Raw genomic sequence first — 19,469 nt, 5'->3', positions numbered from 1 at the left:
GCCTTCTGCCACCCCACCCCGGCGCAGGCTGCTGCAGAGAGCTGCCCTCCTCCCTCCTCCCGCCCAGCAGCGATTCAGAAGGCAGCAGCAAAGATGCTGCTTGGCGCAGGCTCAGCTGCCTCCCAGAGCCAGCCACGGCTGCACACGCCGGGAAGAGGGGCTCGTTCTGCCCAGAGACAGTCCCCGGCTCCCCCGGGGCTGTGGCTCTGCTGGCCCCAGAACGCTCCCTGGCCCCAGCCCAGGCAGGAGGGGGGGGAAGCGTAGCCCTGCTCCTGCCCCAACCCTGGCTCCTGCACAGCACGGGCCAGCCGGCACAGCCCTGGCCACGAGCAGGGCTTCCACCTCTGTGGCCACCCAGCACAGGCTGCGGGCAACCCCGGCACAGGCCTCCCCTGGGGGGTGAGGGGCCTAAGAGCCAGCTCCAGGCTGCTCCCCTGCCTGATCCTCAGGGAAGGGGGCAAGCAGGGATACACCGAGGAAGCAGCCCTGCACCCAGATCTGTCCTCACTAACCAAGGAAGTTCATCTCCACCAGGCCCGGCCAGAAACACCTTCCAACACACCTGCAACAAGATGGCAGGAGCCTGGCAGAGAGGCAAGGGCAGTGCATTGCAGGGCTGAGGGTGGGTGTAGTGCCAGGCAGCCCGCACAGCTCTCCCCCCTGAGAACAGCTCTGGGCCCTGGGGCAGCAGACACAGGCCCATCGACCAGCCCACGAGGCACTGCCCTGGGACACTGACCACAGCTCAGGGCTAAAGCCTCACCATCCCTCCTTCCTTTTCCCTCCCCTCCCTAAGCTCGCCTTCTTGATACGGTCTATCCTACCAAACTGATTATTTGCCCTTAGATTAAGCGCAACTCTTCCCTAAGCCCCTGCAAGCCTCACCATCCCACACAGATGGGACAGAAGGAAGACACCAGTCAAAAAAAGCTACCAACGGGACCACAGATCAAATGGTCCACAAACAAACTGCTGAGGAAGAACGAGAGAAAAGGTGCAGGTGAGGGCAGTTTCCAGGTCCAACAGACAGCAGGAATGGAGAGCACTGAGTTAAAGGAGCCTGCTACACAGAGAGATAAGACTCCATGCCAGCAGGCTGCAATAGCCAGGTTGAGTTGAGAATGGAGCATGTTATCCATCCAGAGAAAGCACTGTGGCTGTCAATACAGAGTCAGCAGAGGAGTCTTGGTGCTTACCAGCAAAACCGTGCTGTGAGGAGCAGCGTTCTAAGTGCACTTGGTCTGCAGCTCCTCCTAGTCTGCAGAGGTACTAGCTCGAGCATCTCAGTAAGTGCTGTGGCTGGGCAGTTGGTGTGTTCGGGCTCAGAATTACCCTGCAATATAACCCCCTCTTTGCTTTATACCTCTGTCCTGGTGGAACATGCCACAGACTACCCGTAAAGCTCTTAATCAACATACAAATCCTACAAAGCTTATACAAACCCTTGCAAGCACGTGAACACCAGATTATGAAAGAAAGGGGGAAGAAGGGCTTTTTTTTTTCCCAAACCAAATTGTTTAGCTGTTCACAAAAGCTGAGAAAGCAGACTTTAGTTCTACTGAGAAAGAGATAAAGACCATGTTGTAGAGGTGCTGCTGGGCTGTAGTGGGAGAAGCGCTGAGGAGGAAACAGGATCTGAATACACACTCCTTTTGCAAAGTAAGCTCTCTGTATTCATCTGAGAATGTCTGCAGTATGGGGTTCATCTGGTATAAATAAAGTACAAAATATTACAATGTCTTAATCATTATTTTAACAAAAATACTAAAAACTGAGTAAAAACTGAAATCAAAGTGGGAAGGGAGACTATCAGCCACAAGGGATCTCCATAAACATTTGTAGAAATTGGATAGTAAAAACACTTTCCCTGTACAATAAAACCATCCTCCTGGCATCTCCCTGTGAGACAGGCAGCAGCAGCACTGGGGGTGCAGGCCCAAGGACAGAGCTTGGGGCAGCCCCAGTTTGTGGGTCAGGCTGAAGAGGCTGTATCCAGTCCACAGTGATGTCTCCCTCCTGGATCAGGCTGAAGAGCCACAGATCAGTAGCGTCCAAACGGGTTGTTGTTCTGCTGCGTCTGTGTATCTGTTGAGGTCAAGACAGAGTTAGACTGTCATAAGGTCTGGTTCAGAAAAGAGATCCCTCTCGCCACGTCACCAGCACAGAATGAGGAATGGGTCACAGGCTCTGAGAAGAAAAATTAACCTCTATGGCATTTCCTGCTCTGCTCGTTTGAGCTTTTAGACAGCAGCACAGTCAGGACCCCGCATTCTTCGAGGAAGAGATAGATACATGCCTGTTCTGATCCTGAAGCTTCTCCAGAGGAGATCTCTCCATCCCTCATGGTGGAATTGGTGCACCATAACAAAGCCCTGAAAGGTGGAAGCTAGCTGGGAGGATGAGTTTAGGGATTAATTATTGCTGATTTTGAAAGAAAATCAGCCCTGTAAGATTGCACAGCACCTGCAGCCGTACAAACCGCTCAAAAAGCTCGAGCCGAACACTCATCCTGAGGCACACCCAGAAACCAGACCCAGTGAAGTCTTCCGAGACAACTGTCCTGGTTCCCTGTCAGTATCCCAGTACAAATGAAGGATGTGCCCAGGGACTTACAGATGGCACAAGACAGTAAAGTTACATTCAAGAACCCCATGAACTTCCAAACTGCTGGCACTGATGTTTTGTTATGTACAGTGCTCACAGTATACTTGGGTACTGTTTGATTAATAAAATTCTGTTTTTTTTTTTTTTTTTTTTTTTTTTTTTTTTTTTTTCCTGAAATGCCATCAGCATGTTTGACCTTAAGTCAGACTAAGTAAAAGGAGACCAGTGTAACCTGGCTAGCCTGCTCTCCTCAACTCTGCTGGACAACAGCACATTCAGGAATACCCTGCAGCCTCCTAACACACCCTATACTGGGCCCAAGATATTCCTGTCCCCCTCCCACAGGCTGTTCTTGGTTTATGTCCTGCTTTCCACTCCATCCCAGACACTACAAATAAGAACTCCAGACAGTTCCTGGTGGAACCGATGCAAATCCAATAAGGGAGCATGGAAGCTGCATGCTGACACATGGCTGCAATGGACCCACCCATCTGTTCCATATAAAACAGCTCCGTTTGCTGTACAGACAGGATACAAAAATATGGCTATTCTGCTATATTAAGCTTCTTATATGAGGTCTTCCTATACTTGAATGTCCTAGCTGGGATCCTTGCACAGACTTGTGGTTTGTGAATCAGGCTAGTGAGAAACTTTGCACATTAAAACTTCTGGTTTGAGGAGGTTTTTTTCCTGTCACAAGGACTAAGAATTTTCCACCAGGGAACAAGTATAAGCACAATTTCCAAGCCCTCGCCCCACACATTTTTACATCTAGCACAGTCTCACACTTAATGCACTGCAAAAAACCCCTGTGTAGTCCATTGCTGGGCATTTTCATAGCACGTCTATCATTTTTATAGCAGAAAATGCAGTGAGGTGACAGTAAACAGCAGGCCATTCAGAAGGGAACAGCACAGACCCTGGGTTCTGTTTCTAGATCCCCCAGCCAGTAGGTCGATGCAGATTACAGGAACACAGTGCCAGACTGAACACCATCTATGCCATTACTCTGTGATGGCAGCCACAGAGGCCCACAGAACACTGCAAACACAGCAAGTGTGCAGCAACACTTCCCAGAGTACCCTCCCCACCTCCAAGAAGTCTTGGCCTGATCACAACACCAACACAGTATCTCTGGGTCACCCACCAAGTGAAGTGCCCCAGGGTTACAGCCTCCCTGTGCCCCTCAGAGGTCATCTGCAGCAGAGGAAATACCTCTGAATGCTTTGAAGCTGCAGACTGCAGATTTTGGGAGAGCTGCATGGCAGCCCCTACAAAGGCTCAGCTCCCTTGTTCCTCTGCAGGCAGCAAAAGAAAGGTCTAGAAGGTTGATCACAAGCTGGCAAGTGCTGCTTGCTCTGCTACAGTGCCCTTTGGGCCAAGGAGTCCTAAATCCTGATGCCACCTTTCTACCAGCATCATTTATGGCCTCAGTCTGGCTTGGCCTTGCTTCTCTACACCAGGGTACCTGCAACAGAAAACAGCAGGGAGGAGACTAAGGACAGGATTAAGAACACTAAGGCTTACTGGAAAGCTGCTGTTGAAGCTGTCGAACCAGAGCAGCTGTTTGCTGCTGCTGCTGTGTCTGCTGAAGGCCCTGGCGCTGGAACTGCAAAGAGAGAAACACAGTTATAGCCACAGCACCTGGCTGGCAGCCTCAGCATTCACACAAGCCCTGGGAAGCGCAGGGGAGGGAGAAGGGGGGGGATGCAGGTGGAGCACTGTTGGATTTGTGATGGACTATCACATCCCTCTGCCTTGAGGGAACACTCACAATGGGCTGCTGGGGGGGAAGAGCCTGCATACCCAGCCCTGGGGGCTGGCCCTGCGCCTGTGGCTGAGGTACTGTGGAGACCTGGGGTTGCTGCTGTGGCTGTGGCTGCTGCTGCTGCTGTTGCTGTTGTTGCTGCTGCTGCTGTTGTTGCTGCTGCTGTTGCTGCTGTGAAGACAAAAGAGAAGGGGCCGTCAGGGAGCTGTCTGGGCAATGCACACAGCAACAGGGCACAGGAAGGGCTGAAGGAGGAAGCATGTCCCATGCAGTAACATACCTTCTTACACCGTTTTCCTTACAGGTCCCTGATCTACCCAAATTTCACCAGAACACTGCCCTGGGCTGAGAAACGGCAAGAAATACAGGGACAGTAACCAAGCTCTTCTGTAAGATGAGGTATCAACAGATGGCAGGAAGAGAACTACGAGTCTACTGCTCAGCTGGGGAATGACTAGGAGCAAGAATAGAAAACAACTAAGAGCTAGCTACCTCAAGAGGCTGGCTGGTTCATCTCTTGCCTACTGATTCAGATCAGCAATACTGACTTCATGGAGTACTTGCCTCACCTGTTCTCAAAACTTTTCCAGAGGTAGCAAGAGAGCTCCTATAACCTCCCTATGCAAACCACTCTAGGTCACAGTTACTCCTACTACTGGAGTTTTTCCTAATCTCTACCCTGAATCTCATATGTTATGATTTAAGGCCACTTCTTGTCTTACAGCTAAGGGACAGGAACAGATAAGGTTTTTAGGCTTTTTTTGTTGAAGTAAAAAAATTTGGAGACTTAACTCCCCTCTTGCCTCTGCCTCTCTAACTCAACACCTTTCCTTCTCAGTCACATCTTTGATCTATCTTGCTGCTCTTCTCTGCCACTCATGCCAGCTGGTGTTCCACTTCAGTAAAAGGATGCAGATAAAATTGTGTGTGCAGTGCTCCAACCTAGATGTGGACTGAACTAGTTATGGTGAGAAGAATATTCAGTGTGTTGAACTCGGGAGTCAGAATACACCCACAAATCTCAAGGTTGTTTCATTTCTCCTAATTTTCAGACATTACTTTTATCTGCCAATGTGGTTTTGAACTCTTTAGATCAACAGAAGAATTCCTATCAGAAATAGACTAGTAATGTTATCAGAAAAAAAAAACAACATTGATGCTAGGTACAGTTCTGACCACTGGCTCAAAAGGGTAAGGTTCAAACCTTGAACAGACTCAGAAAACAGACAAAAATACAGTCAGAAGAAGGGACAGTATTTTATGAGAGGAGGTTAAAAAAAACCTGACCAATGGAAGCTGCAAGTGCTCCCTAGGAATACATTGGGTAATCATAAGAGTGAAAGAAAAGCCAGTAAAAAACAGGACACAGTGGACTATAATAATTGGATAGAAGAACCGGTCACAAATGCATTGAGGCTTGGATCAAGGATTCAATCCAAAGGGAGTGAGTTTCTAGAACAGCTTCCTAACTTCTTTCTTAAACCAGTTTGGCCACTTGGGTTCTTGAAATGGATGCTGTGACCTGGGTACACAAGTGAGCAGATGACTGACTGAATTAGTCAGGATATCCCTCCTGATTTCATGTCTAACTTTCTTGCAACAGCTGACTACCAACCCATGAAAGACAAACCAAAAGGCCATCCATCATTTCTACAAGCCACTGCATCACGACAGCCAACTCAAGCACCAGAAATCTGTTCTGCCTCTGGTATGCCTCCGACAACACAGCAGGCGTCACAGCAACAGGGAAGATTTTGGGCACTCCACTGTTCTTTTTAAGCAACCAGGCAATGTCAGCTAAAAGTTGAAGGTACACATGAAGTCACTGAGTTCGAAGCGGTAGCAATTTGTCTGAGGCATGCTCTTTTTCTAAATATGAGTGATGGAGAATGCTAAAATAAACCAAGTGAATAGTCAGGGGGTGCTACTCATCAAAAGGACTAAAAGCTGCTGACCATGCTACAGGCAGTCTCTTGTCCAGTGCAAGGCAGCAATTCTCAAATACTGCTGACTGCAGCTCTCTGCAGGAATCACTGTCTCGCTCAGGCCCCTCAGAACACAGAGCCTCAGCCCTCTTAGCCATGTAAAGCCTCCCCATATTCTACAGGTTTGCTAGGCCTTGTCATAAGGTATGCAATTCACCAATTAGCCCAAACTATTTCTGTGTTTCTTTGTCAATTCAATACATTTCTGTGACTCCAAGAAATGTATTCCTATCTGTATATCATGTAAGTACTCAATATTCTTAAGACCATAACGCAAATCCATGGAATACTCATGCCTGCTGACACATGCCTCTGTGAACCTCTGAACCTAGAGAGCTGGGTCTAACAGCTAACTTCGGATCAGTTTTCCACCATCCACTGTTAGATGTCACGTATATGGACTGGTTCACATCACATTTCCTGCCACTGGAAACTGCAGCCAACACCTATTTTGATCTTGTGAAAATGCAGGTGTGCCCCTAAAAATGAACTTGTAAAGGACAACTCTACCTGCTCTTGTGTGGGCTCCTGCAACTCTTCTAAGACAGCTAGTTCTCCGCACAATCTTACGGGCTCAGCCAGAGCAAAAAGAGGTGGGACGCAGGCCACAGAGGGCTAAACAGACCTTTACTGCTCCTAATTTCCCTTTATCTCATGCTAGGTGACTGGCAAAAGGTGCAGCAGGTGTCTCCATCAGGAGTGGCCAGCTCTAATGCAGGGAGAACCACCTAGCAAATTATCACACAGCCCTCAACAGAGCTGAGATCCTTCCTGGCACAGAGGGGCAGAGCAGAGCATTGCTGACACAGAGGTAAGCAGCACTGGGCAAGCCTCCTCCAGCTCCAGCAGCCTTCCTCCTGACAGCAACCACTCACCCGCAGCATCTGCTGTTGCTGCTGCTGCTGCTGCCTCAGGTACTGCTGCTGCTGCTGCTGGTCAGGCAGTATCTGGCTGGGTCGAATTCCTGAGGGGACTCCTTGAGGACCCAAATGGTTCATCCCACTCATCATGGGGGCCTGCTGTATTGACTGGTGAGGAAACCTGCAAGAGAAAAGAACAAGCTCGTGAAGGAAAAAATTCATGGGCAGCCAGCTTCTTTAATCCAAACCCAACTTTTGCCATCAACAAGACAGCCAGCCCAAACAGCCCTCTGCAATCCATGCTGCCTCTCTGCAGAAAGTTGAGTGACACCAGGGCCTCTCAAGGGTTTAATCCAAACTGTTTTTCTAGAAGCCCTACGTAACAGTCCTTGGACCACCATTCTACATGGTTTCCCTGCTAGATTTATACTTGCTCAGGAGCAGTGGAAATCCCAGATCTAGCCTGGTTAGATCTGCTGGTTAGATTTAAAACCAAAACTATAGCTTTCCCAGGTAATTTTTCTCATATTTCCCAATCCCATCTTTCTCTGGCTGGTAACTGTCTCCTGCCTGCAACTAGCATCTCCGAATTTCATCCTGTCTCTCTTTATTTTCCCAGGACTGAAAGCTGGACAGGTGTTCCCTTGAGGGTGCAAAGGACGCAGATGCTGTATAACACACCACAGAGAACAGGCTTTTCACAGACTGGTGATTGAGTTATCTGAACAGACTGGGGAAGCCCTCAGTGAAATACAGTTTATTAATGCCCAGTAGGGTGGGAAGTACCTCTGTGTGTTGCCCAAGGTGTGTCCATAGCCAGGGGCCTGCTGGTGTACATAGCCACTTGGTCTCTGCTGCATCTGTCTAACAGGATCCACCAGGGCAGGATTAGAGCTGGGGTGGGAATTCTGGTAGGCTTGACTGGAATAGGTAGGAGGTACCATTGTGCCTGACTGGGAAGGGTGCTGCTGAAGGCCTATGTGAGAGACGTAAGGTGTGTAACCCTGAAATGAAACAAAAAGCCTTTATCAGTCATGGGGTAAGGTACAACAGAGAATTTGGAACACAGAACATCAGTCTCCTGTAAATACTGTCACAAGGCTGCTCATCTCTGGGATTCAGATTCACGCTGCCCAGTAAATGAGTGAGAGGAGCCAAGAGATTTCAGGATTTAGCAGCAGAAATGAAGATGTTGCCCTGTGCTGGACCCAGATTCCAGTCTTACCTGTGGTCACTGTCACTTACCTGGGAGGGCTGCAGTGCTCCATAGGATGGGGTTGGAGCCATTTGGCGCACAGGCTGCTGTCCCATTATGCCTTGGCCCTGCTGGAAGACAACAGAGAAACAGTTTTTTCATCATCTCCAAAGGGCAGGACACCGCTGTTCTCTTCTCAGCAGCTCCCACCAAACCAGATAAAATAGCTTCACTGCTAAACCTATGAGGCTGCTGCACAGCAGCTTCTGCCTTGGAACAAACAGGCCATTAACTTCCCTAGGACCCCACAGCCAGGATGTGCCCCTCTCACTGCCCAACAGCCACAAATGCCCCAGTGCACCTCACTGACAGCCTTCAGAAACCACTAGTGACGTGGGCCCACAAAGCAGGCAGCAAACACAGTGCTGCACCAGAAGAACAGAGACAAGACAAATCGTCTTTCCAGGGCAGAAACAGAGACAGGGTTGGAGAATTCTGGGTAGAAGGGACAGACCCATCAAACAGCTTCGGCACGCTGTACTGCGGGCTCCAGCAACAGCAAGAGCACAGCTCTGACTTACCAACTTTGCTTGAAGCTGCTGCCTCAGAATCTGTCCCTGGGACACTGGAGGCTGCTGCCTGTACACTGTTGGCTTGTAGGAGGGGTCAATGCCCATCATGCTCCCCATCCCTGGAGGCAGCACACTAGTATAGGGAGGGCGACTCTGAACAAGTTTCCCCAGTGGCATGCGTACAGGTCTGTAGGATGTATCCAGGCGAGGACCACCTGCAAGAGGAAGAGAAACAGCCTGACTAGTCCCATGCTATTGCTGAGCCCCGTGGCTTCAGAATGACTGTTCATCACTGTATCCAGACACATGACAGGCAAAAGTGGAAAGCGTAAGGACCTGCGTGGGACCGTCTCACAGAAGGAGTTCTTACAAGAGGTTCCCAAAGAGGGGCAATATGCTCACCTCTCCTATGCACCTACCTGCTGGGAGAGGCTGATTCTGGGCATAGAGACCCACTGGTGATTGCCCATATGCCAGCCTCGACATAGTGCTTCCTGACTGGTGATGCAAGAGATCTGTAGGCATACCAACTCCATACGAAACCCCTCGGCTAGGGCCCAACACAAAATCCTGCAAAGACAAAGAAGAAACAAGAAAGATCAACGTGCACTAGGAATTCATGAATGGATGAAGAGTGTGAAAGGGTTGCAAAGTCCACAGGAGGAAGCCTGGGATGCTGAACCGGGCAGCCTCCTTCCCTCCCACCAGGGATTAAGAAAACGTTTGCCCTGCCCCAGGCTAGAAAGAGTAGGACAGAGCTCCAGCACTCCCAGCTGAGAGGAAACACATTCCATCCTCACCATTACACCACTCTCAGGCTCCTCAGGAAAGACTCAAGGGAGTGCTCTGTGACTAGGAGGGGAGGACATGGGAGGGTCCCCAGCTGTTGGGCAATCAATTACCTCAGTTTTGCTGGCAGACTGGTTGCGTTTCTTGGCTTTGCTCTGTTTCTTCTTGCGTTCTTCAGTAGAGTTGGCGGGATTGGAGCTTGTTTTATCAGCCTTGGTTGGTTCCACAGCCTTCTTCTCTGGCTCTAAAGCCACAGGTGTAGGAGGTTCTTCCTCTTCAGGGGGCAGTGGCAACGGCTCCAGGTAGTAACTGCGGGGCTTGGGTTTCAAGTGTGTGTGGTACAGAAGAAGCCTCTGCTGCTCCTCAAATCGAGACACCTTGCGATCCACCCGGACTGTCCCAAACCAGCCCCAGGAGAGAGGGGCTGAGTGCTTTAAGCCCTCAAACAGATCCCAAGGGGAAATCTTCTGCTTTGTAGAGACTTGCAAACCCTTTAAAGCAAAAGAGATAAGAACCTCCAAGTCCCTGCTGTTTTTCCTAGAAGGGTACAGGGAACTCTATGCTTTCTTCAGGCTCTACACCACATGTCACTTGTGGTCCCTGCTCTTCTATGAGGCAAAGCAGTCATTTCTAAAGGCCTTTACCAAGAGCTGCCAGTCTCCTTCATCCCATCTCTGCCAGCCTTCTGCACACTGGCACTGCCCAGTAACTCACATGACAGGGATTATGGGCTTCTCTTTATGCTTTATACAGCCATAAGTACAAAACCAAAGTTTAAATAACTTCTCAGACCATAGCAGCATGTATCTCCAAGCATTAACACCCAGCACTGCCCTTTCTGGACATGGTTATATGCCAGCTTGTTTGCATGCAGCCAGCTCAGCAGGCAACAAGGTGCTGCATACAGATGCCTCCCAAGCTGTACAGATTCAAAGCATCAGAGGACAAGGTGACACCTGCACTTTGCAGACAAAAGGGCTTCGCTTACCTCCTTCTTGAAAATGGAGTCAAATCCAGCTATTTTATTGCCTTTGGTGTCAATGAGGGATCCCTGAGGTTCGCAGGTGATGACGTCTCGGGTCTGCTTGGGAAGTGGCAGTAGCTGTCGCACCTTCTCCAGGCTGTCAGATTGCCGGTCCCCCAGCTCTTTCTGCACAAGTGGAATAGAGAAGACTTGAAGAATCGCTTAGGAAAAAAAAAATAAAATATCACCCAAAGCCCACCTGTGCCTCTTCTGGTGTCAACCTCCAACCCTTGCGTTACTTCTCACCTTTGCACCCTTCAGCCCTACAGAGCCATGGGGGCCAGCCTCACTGCTTCATCTAAACAGCCGCAACAGGACAAGTACCATTCACGAAACACAGGTAAATCTGCATAGTTGGACAACCATGACACAGCATGCACTGCTCCCCATACAGGGCCTGGTGTCCCTCACCCTGAGTTTCTTGACAAGATTCATGTATGCCCGCTTGTTCTCCTCCATGCTGCCCTGAGAAATGCTGGACATATCAGCAGCCAGGGTGCCGTTGATGAGAACACTCAGCATGTCCAACACGGTGGTGAAGAGCTCACTGTTGATCAGAGCAGAAAGGTCAAAGTCACCTGAGAAGCAGATATAAAGCCTCTGCCATCATAGTAACACTAAACATTAATCGATTGCCGAGAATACTGCCTACAGTCAGAAGGGCCAAGTGCTCTTCAGGCTAACCTCCCACACTAATCCTCCTTTTGCTTACGCATCACAGGGTGTTCACACTTGAGTCAAGTCCAGTATCACAGATCAAAACTGGCCTCCTGTCTATCCATTTGGCTTCTCAAAAAAGCAAGTCCAGACTCAGCTCTCCCCTGCTCATCTCTCTGCATCTGGAAAGCTAAGTTTGCTCTGGATATGTCAGAGTGCACTTGGATAGGAGGACCTAGTCTGTAGCCTGCTATTACTCTGAAGTCTCTTTCAGCTGTCACAGTACTTCTGACATTGTCTAGAGAAACAGCTAGCTCACGTGAGAAAAGGGGCCATGGTAACAACTGCCTCCCTTGGGAAGCATATGGATCAGAAGCCAGCCAGAAAGTTACTTGTTTGACTGCATGTCCACGGTGCCACTGCTGATAATGTCCAGGAGAAGCACAGCCCATTCAGTCGTCTGCTGTGTACTGCGCTGAACTGTGTCAAACATTCCCCCCACCTGGCAGAGAAAAGCAGTTTAGTCACAGGGACACCATGAAGAAATGCTAAGATTTTAAAGTGAGAAAGGAGCCTAAACCAGAGCAACTCCTGCACTACAGCAACTCCTACTGAGAGCTGAAGGAGATTGCAGTCAGCAGGACAAACTTCAGATGCAAGCAGTAGTGCTGTGGACTGCAAAAACATTGAAATGGAGCCCATCTCCAAAACAGAGACCAAGGCTGTGGATTTCATCCCGGCAAAACAGAGCAAGGGAGTTTTTCCACGCACACTACCCCACTCAGGGCTCAAGACCTAGAAGCAGCACAAGTTCCTCTTCTACTTCATTGCCTCAGGACATATATAGCTCCTTCAGTGTGCGTGTGTTCCCAAAAAAAGGAATAAAGGCAGACAACTCCTTCACCCCATATGGTTAAGCTCTTTTTCTGCAACTGCTCACCAAATTCAGCCGTAGTTTCAGGGCCTCATGCATCAGTTGCTTGGCTTTGCAGTCATCTTGGTACTGGTCTTCCCGCCAATTTGTAACAATCTAAGAAATTCAGGAGAGAGGACAGACCTCACAAGATGTACACAGAAGTTTATAGAGAGCAGCTTGTACTGTCCCCTGTCCAGGGACTCAGAGATGGTCAGCTCAAGCACTCTATACAGCAACCAGAGTAAAACCTTTGCTTCATTGAGCGTATAATCAGACAAACAACATCTCCAAGGACATGCCCAATAGCCTGCCTGCTGGAGGAGCAAGTCCTTGAGGAAAGTGAGGGGAGAAGCAGGACACCTACCTGCTGGACCTGACTGTACAGAGAGGTGAGGAGGCCTTCCCGCTGCTCATCCTGTCCTTTCAAGCATGTTAGCACCAGTGACAGAAAGGGCTGCTGGCTCAGGAGGGACATGCTGCAGACAGAACAGAGATGGAGCTGTACTGTCAGGCTGGGGGATCAGCACAGCAAGAATTGCCTGCCCTTTCCCCCAAGACTCACCTCTTCTGCTTCTGGCGGTCCCGCTCTTTGCGGGATGATGACCCCAGATGCTGTCCTTTCTCCAGTTCTTCTCCAGCCGCTTTCAGCACATGGCCCTGAACTGATGTTGGAAGCTTGGCAATCAGAGGGGCCACCAGCCACACTCCTGATCTCTCCAGGGAGCTGTGACAACGCAGGAGAGAAGCAGTTGGCAATCCAACCTATGATTCAGACTCGTCTACAAGGCAGCTGCGTGCTGGGACTACACCTACCTGAGGATGGGTTTGGCTTTGTTGCTGGCAGGCGTAGCACTTGCTGAGCTACTGATACTGTTGACTCCATTGCCAGCAGAGCTAGCAGAGCTGGTCTCTGCTGACTGCTGGAATACCTCAATGGTGGCCTTAGCTATATTTTCTAACAAGGAGTTCATCTCCTGGAGACAGGGCAGAAAAAGACAGCCAAGTCCTTCTATGAGAGCACCCACTGACAGGACTTGCACATTTCAACACTGCTCACTACAAATCCAGTTCACCAACCTCCCCATGGCTGTTTGGGTCTCAGACTTATCACACCCTTCTCATGCTTGGCTTTCACAGGCCTGACTCCCTCTGTTTACTTTCTCCCTATTCCCACTTCTGTCAGGCCACCTCCCCACCACCTCATAAGCAGCAGCTTCAACACTGGCAACACACAACCCCGCACGACCCCTCTGAGCAGACTCACATTGTTTGCTGTCTGCTTAATCATGAGCTGTAGCTCCAGCGAAGACTGCCTCATGGTCCACTGGTCCAGATTCTGCAACACACACGCATACTTCATACAAGTCCTTATGTTAGTTCAAACTACATCAACCCACACCCTCAGCTTCCATGATAATGTGTGTCAGACCCCTCGGAGGGCTGCATTTATGACAACCCCACTCTAACACTACATTAGGCAAATACTAGGACACTCCTAGATTCTGCCAGGAGCCAGCACCTGTAAGATACGTTTAATCCTCTGCCGCTGTGGATTTTCTCCTTCCTCGTTGTCCAGCAGCCGGTGTGGATAACAAATCAGCTGCATCAGCCTCTGGGCCTGTGTGCTGCTCAGGACAGGATCCTGCAAGTCATTGCTGTCTTCACAGAGAGACTTGAGACATCGCTCACCTACCCACTCCTGCAAGACGAAGGCAGAGTCAGCACAGTCAAATTCCAAACCAGTGCCCCTGCTTTCCATTTCCGAGAGATGCAGGGAACACGTCGAACTCATAAAAGCCTTATTAGTACACAGTTATGCCTGATAATCATTTCTCTTCATGAACTGTACTATCCTGATTCAGCAGGCATCAGGCACAGCACAGCAATCACAACAGAGGAAACATCAACTCTGACAAGTCAGCAGTAGTGAAACACAGTAGCTGCTGTTTCTTTTGATAAAATATTGGTATGATTTAACAGTACACAGTCACTGCCATGCCCAGGCTTCATCAACACTGCCGCTTGGGCTCAAAAGATCAGAAGGGATCACTTAAAATTATTTGGTCTATTTCCTGCACAACAAAGCCCTGGAGATGTCCTAAATTAAATAATTCAGGACTGCAGCTAAGGCTAAACTAGAACATGTCTTAGGGAAAAGCACAACCCTTAATTCTCAAATAGTGACGGAAAACACAATGCCATCCTTAGCAAAAACCAACGACTTCTCAAAGCCCAGGAAGGGAAACAACTGTCTGGATGCAAGGCATTTATAAAGTAACAAATCACAACGAGATGGTAGACAGAAAACTATTATTGTCAGCCTCTCAATTTCAGTTGGTGGTGCCTAAATCACAGACTGGTTTGGGTTGGAAGGGACCTTAAAGCCCATCCAGTCCCACCCCCCTGCCCCGGGCAGGGCCCCCTTCCCCCAGCCCAGGGGGCTCCCAGCCCCGTCCAACCTGGCCTTGACCCCTCCCAGGGAGGGGGCACCCACAGCTGCTCTGGGCACCCTGTGTCTCACCATCCTCACAGTGAACAATTTCTTCCTTACATCTAATCTAAACCTACCCTCTTTCAGCTTAAATGTATGATAATAATAAAGGCAGTGGTTTCCAAAAACAAACATGAGGTAGGTACTTCACACACTTTGCAGGTAACGTGCAGCATTCATTACTGCAGGATTTTCTCACACTGAAAATCAATTAGGCAAATTCATGAAATTAAAATCCACAGAGCACTGCTACATAAGCACTTCTGCAGCTGCAGAGCAAGCCTGGTAAAAGAATTCTTCCACTGAGAAGTGACAACCAGAGAAGAGATAAGGATCCAGTTCATGAGGCACACGTGCTGGTACTAAGCCTAGAAAGCTGGGAATAGTCCCTCTCAGCAGCAGACAGCACTCTAAGCATTAAGTAGAGCACAGGGATCAAAAAGGCTGTATCTCTGGTTTGAAATCCTTGGGGAACCACAGCCTAGATCTTCAACTTCATCCCAGATGAAGCTTCCACTTTGCCAAACACATGATCTGGTGATTTCTCTAACACCTATTGCATTTTTCCACTTCAGCATCACTACATCATCATCTCTTAACCTTCTCTTCCTTGAGTACGTAATATGCATATCCTTAGGAAGAGCCTTTTTGTCCCTTGTTCAGCTTCTGCCAAGGATTCAGACCTTGCCTCTGATCCACTTTATTGGTATAATCTCACAAATAAGTATGAAGTCAATTACCATCTTCAACCATGAGGGACTTCTAGCCTCTCTCTCGGCAACATTTCTTTACAAAACAGCCAACTCCCCAGGCTTCATATTACTGAAACAGAGCCTCTCATCTGCCTCTTCACAGGAGAGCTCTCCAAACAAGTTTTCCAAGCACTGTGGAAAACTCCACCACTCCAACGACCAGATTCAGGTTAGCACCTTTGACTCAAGCTTCCCTCTTGGTTCCCACTGTGGTTTATCACAGCTCTATAAAATTAACTTTTTCAAAAAGCCAGTCACAATTACATTTATTAAATGGACTAAAGGGCAGATCAGCAACTATGTCAGTCATCTGTACCTAAGAAGTCTTTAACTTAATTCTATAATCTGCTCCTTTTCCCCACCCCCTCATGATGAAGTCTATTATAAAACATACACCTGAGTATGAGATGCAACATTTTCCAAGTTTGAGAAATCACAACCTACAGTTTAAGGCATTCTACAAACATTTCAGAATTGATAGTGTGAGTCCTGCAGCATCCACCACTCATGCTGGGGGTGCTAATATTAAACACATCATTTTACCAGCCCTTTACAGCTGCAGGAACCCTGCATGACCTGGTGGTACTCACCGGTTTCCACTGGAACACTCACTCCTACATATCTAGTGCTGTCAACAGTTGGTATGAGTAGTGTGATAGCTGACACTGCTGCTCCCTCCTGTACACACACACTTTCTACCTACTGTGAGTCCTTCCTCCATAGACTGGGACCAGCAAGGAAGTCAGGTTTCAGTAACACCAAGTATGTTGAATTTACACTTGGTAGCCCCAGTTCTTTGGCAGGCTGGTAACATTGCTATATAGCAAGCCAATTAATAAACAACAGCATCACAAAGCACGAGGACACCACAGTACTATCATGTTGTGTTTACACAATAATACAGAATATAGGTTTCGAATTGTAAGTCTGCACATCTTTCCCACTGACAGAATAAATTGGCAACCAAGGCCAAGGACACCCTTCAACACCTATTTTCATACAATAGCAGTAACAGCCACTCCACTCCGCAACTAAATACCCTATTAGCCAGGTTTCAGTTCCTCAAATGTCAATTTTACAGGAAGGAACAGAAATACTGGTGCTGTCAGATTAGGCGAAGCAAAAGATTTTTGTTGGTGTTCCTTTAATTAACTAAACAGGGCACTGCAAAGCCCAGGGATACATTAACAGCCTAGCTGCAAGCAAGACTTAAGCTGCATTCTGAAAGGCACCATTTATCACTTCAACAAGCTGTCTTTCTCATGCTTATCTTCTTTGCCTCCGGCACACATCTCAACAAAACACTCCCTGAACTCCCCTCTTTTGACACCCTTGATGTTGCCAAAGCAAAGGGGATGATGTCCCTGCATACCGCAACACTTAATTCTTGACAACTATTTCCCTCTTTTTTTTGCTAATGGGGAGCAACCCTTAGCGCCATCCCCTGGCAGTACCACCGAAGGGTCTTTACTGATCTTTCAAAGAAATACCTGCCAAACCCAATCTGCAGAAAGTCATACAGGATATAGCTGTCTGCAGAAGGGGTAAGACAAACCTAGAGAAGGGACAGACTTACCTGTTGACATATACTCCTTAGTACATACTTGGCATAAATATCCAAGCTAGCTGTTTCTACAGTTACTACCCGACCACCAGCCTTCCTGGTGCCCAGCTCATCATCCATGAGATCATCAACACCTCCAGGGTGGGAAAAGCCAGAGCCTTTTAGTTCTGCATCTCCTACAAGGAAAACACAAGTGTCACTTAATCATCAATGCTAAATCCAAAGCCTGACCGACAAAACATCCTGAGCTTCTGTAAACTCTCTCTGCAATCAGCGATCTCTCTGCAGCTAAGATATGAAGCATGTTTACATCTCAACCAAAGGGCTTCTGACAAGCCACGGATCCACCAAAACAATCTCCTCTGGCCTTCTGCACAGCCAACACGTGCAATACAGTGCCCTTCACCCATCCCCCTAATAACATTCTTACAGGTCCAGGTGTCGTGGTTTGAGCACGGGTACACACCAAGAACAAAGACAGCCTTCAGCACTGCAAAGACTGCTCCATCCACAATACGATTCTGGGAAGCTGCCAGTAAGTGACGGTCACAGGAAGAGCGGATTCCCACTGTGGGTTTGTCTGCAAAGAGGACAGTGGGGAAGGGCAATACTCAGAGAGAGAGAAAGGTGCAGGCTCCAGAGCTGCCCAAATTACGTGCCAGTCAGTACAGGAGAATTCAGCCTAGAGAATCCTGAGGCTAGTCCTTTTCCCAGCTGTAACACAGGGTCAATTTAATTAAGTTTTGAGGAGCATAGTGCCCATCATGCTGTGACAACTGAACCATGAAATCCAAATGAGGAGCAGTGCCTGTGTCATGAACTCCAAGCTCCAACAGTACCCTAGCCTAGAATACAGGCTGGGTTTAGAGATCTGAGCTATCAGGATACTGATGAGAAGCCAAGAACAGAGCTTTCTGGACTGTTTCCATCATCAGACAAAAAGTGAATGCTGTGAAATAGCAGCTTCTGGCACCAAGTTAAGAGGCTACACAAAGCTCAAGACATAAAAAAAAAAAAAAGTGATCATTACTCTAATGGCTTTGTGATGGCAAGGCCACCTCTACTGGCTGGTTTCCTGCCTCCAAGGGCCTCCTCCCCAACATGCCTGGCTACCATGGAGTGACATAAATAAAAGGATATTGTTCTTTGGCCTCTACAGAAAGCAGTGTACCAGGCTTTGCCCGCTTTATTCAAAGCAAGCAGGTCATGATCTCTGATAGGGTCCAGTACCTCTTTTCTTGAGGTGCAAGAGCCTCGTACTTTCATAATACAGAAAGACTCTACTTTGATTCACTTACTGCCATCCTGCTGGCATGGGTTCAGTTGCGGAGTCTTGAACAGATGGAGTAAAATTCGGCAGGTCAAACGCGCTCCTGGTTCTGAGTCCTGTTCACTGCAGGCTATGTAAAGAAAACAGTCAACTGAGATTTCTTAAGCACTGGGACAGCTGATTCTCAACCCAAAAACTATTCACAGGGCACTGCGCTGGAGAAGCCAGCTGAGAAGCTGCAGCAGTATTTACAAATACAGAGCATGTGCAGTGAATAACGGAAAAGTGAGCTAATCCATTAGTATTATCCCCAATGTTATGTACTGCATTCTGCCTGCTCCATCTTCCCAACTTCACTTTATCAGACTCTGGATGCTGCAATCCCAGAGCAAAACTAAGAAGGCTGGTGGCAGAGTAAAGGCAGAGTGACCCAGGTGCTGTAAGCCCAATTGGTCAGCTGGCTGCTCTAGCCAAAATGCTAAGCTGAACCACATCAGCAGTGGGAGGTGTACTGCTGGAATTCAGAGCCAAGTCCACTGGTCAGACAGTGTGGCTGATAACATCTCTCTGTGTTTATTTCAGCTTGCACATAAACTCCAGAGAGCAAGACATTTAAAAACCCTAGCACAACCAGTTTTTGATAGAAACCAAAAGGCCAGAAACTCTCTAAAGCAAAATGTTCAATTCTTAGGTGCTATACTATAAAAGAAGTATTGGAAGTGTGTTTCACAACTATGGGGTTCACAAAGTATCCATTGAGCACAGGCCTCTCCGCCAGAACTGTGACTAAGAGCACAGGGATGCACTTACCAGCATTGAGGAGTGAGGGGATGGCAGCACAGCGGATCAGGTCCTCCAGCAGCAAGCACTGCCGGGCAATGAGAATGGCAACAAAGGTGGCCAAGGAATCATGGAAAGATAAGTCACTGACCTGGAAGAGAGGAGATCAGCTAGTGATCACAACAGCCCCTGCCTCATTCCCTCTGTCAGCAATTCCTCAGCTTGCCTAGGAGCTGGGGGCT

General features: G+C 48.5%; 1 protein-coding gene across 1 annotated transcript in view; it reads right to left on the bottom strand.

The window, feature by feature from the left end:
* Positions 1-1,650: 1,650 nt before the first annotated feature.
* Positions 1,651-19,469, bottom strand: part of MED12 (mediator complex subunit 12) — a 37,345-nt gene continuing 19,526 nt past the window's right edge. The window contains exons 23-44 of the mRNA XM_042807100.1: positions 19,258-19,378; positions 18,476-18,577; positions 17,644-17,757; positions 17,190-17,353; positions 13,890-14,069; positions 13,635-13,706; positions 13,184-13,344; positions 12,933-13,094; positions 12,735-12,846; positions 12,395-12,484; positions 11,847-11,956; positions 11,209-11,344; positions 10,762-10,923; positions 9,887-10,264; positions 9,404-9,554; positions 8,994-9,199; positions 8,463-8,543; positions 8,004-8,221; positions 7,233-7,398; positions 4,379-4,543; positions 4,132-4,213; positions 1,651-2,085 (exon numbers count right to left, since the gene is read on the bottom strand). Of these exons, the coding sequence (XP_042663034.1) occupies positions 2,042-2,085; positions 4,132-4,213; positions 4,379-4,543; positions 7,233-7,398; positions 8,004-8,221; positions 8,463-8,543; positions 8,994-9,199; positions 9,404-9,554; positions 9,887-10,264; positions 10,762-10,923; positions 11,209-11,344; positions 11,847-11,956; positions 12,395-12,484; positions 12,735-12,846; positions 12,933-13,094; positions 13,184-13,344; positions 13,635-13,706; positions 13,890-14,069; positions 17,190-17,353; positions 17,644-17,757; positions 18,476-18,577; positions 19,258-19,378 (3,177 nt within the window). The 3' untranslated portion in view covers positions 1,651-2,041. The remainder of the gene's footprint in view (positions 2,086-4,131; positions 4,214-4,378; positions 4,544-7,232; positions 7,399-8,003; positions 8,222-8,462; positions 8,544-8,993; positions 9,200-9,403; positions 9,555-9,886; positions 10,265-10,761; positions 10,924-11,208; positions 11,345-11,846; positions 11,957-12,394; positions 12,485-12,734; positions 12,847-12,932; positions 13,095-13,183; positions 13,345-13,634; positions 13,707-13,889; positions 14,070-17,189; positions 17,354-17,643; positions 17,758-18,475; positions 18,578-19,257; positions 19,379-19,469) is intronic.

Source organism: Tyto alba, unplaced genomic scaffold (genome assembly GCF_018691265.1).
Source record: "Tyto alba isolate M040663 unplaced genomic scaffold, T.alba_DEE_v4.0 Super-Scaffold_5, whole genome shotgun sequence".
Taxonomy (NCBI): Eukaryota; Metazoa; Chordata; class Aves; order Strigiformes; family Tytonidae; genus Tyto; species Tyto alba.
The sequence above is the reverse complement of the archived record's forward strand: the minus strand, read 5'-3'. Positions and strand labels throughout refer to the sequence as shown.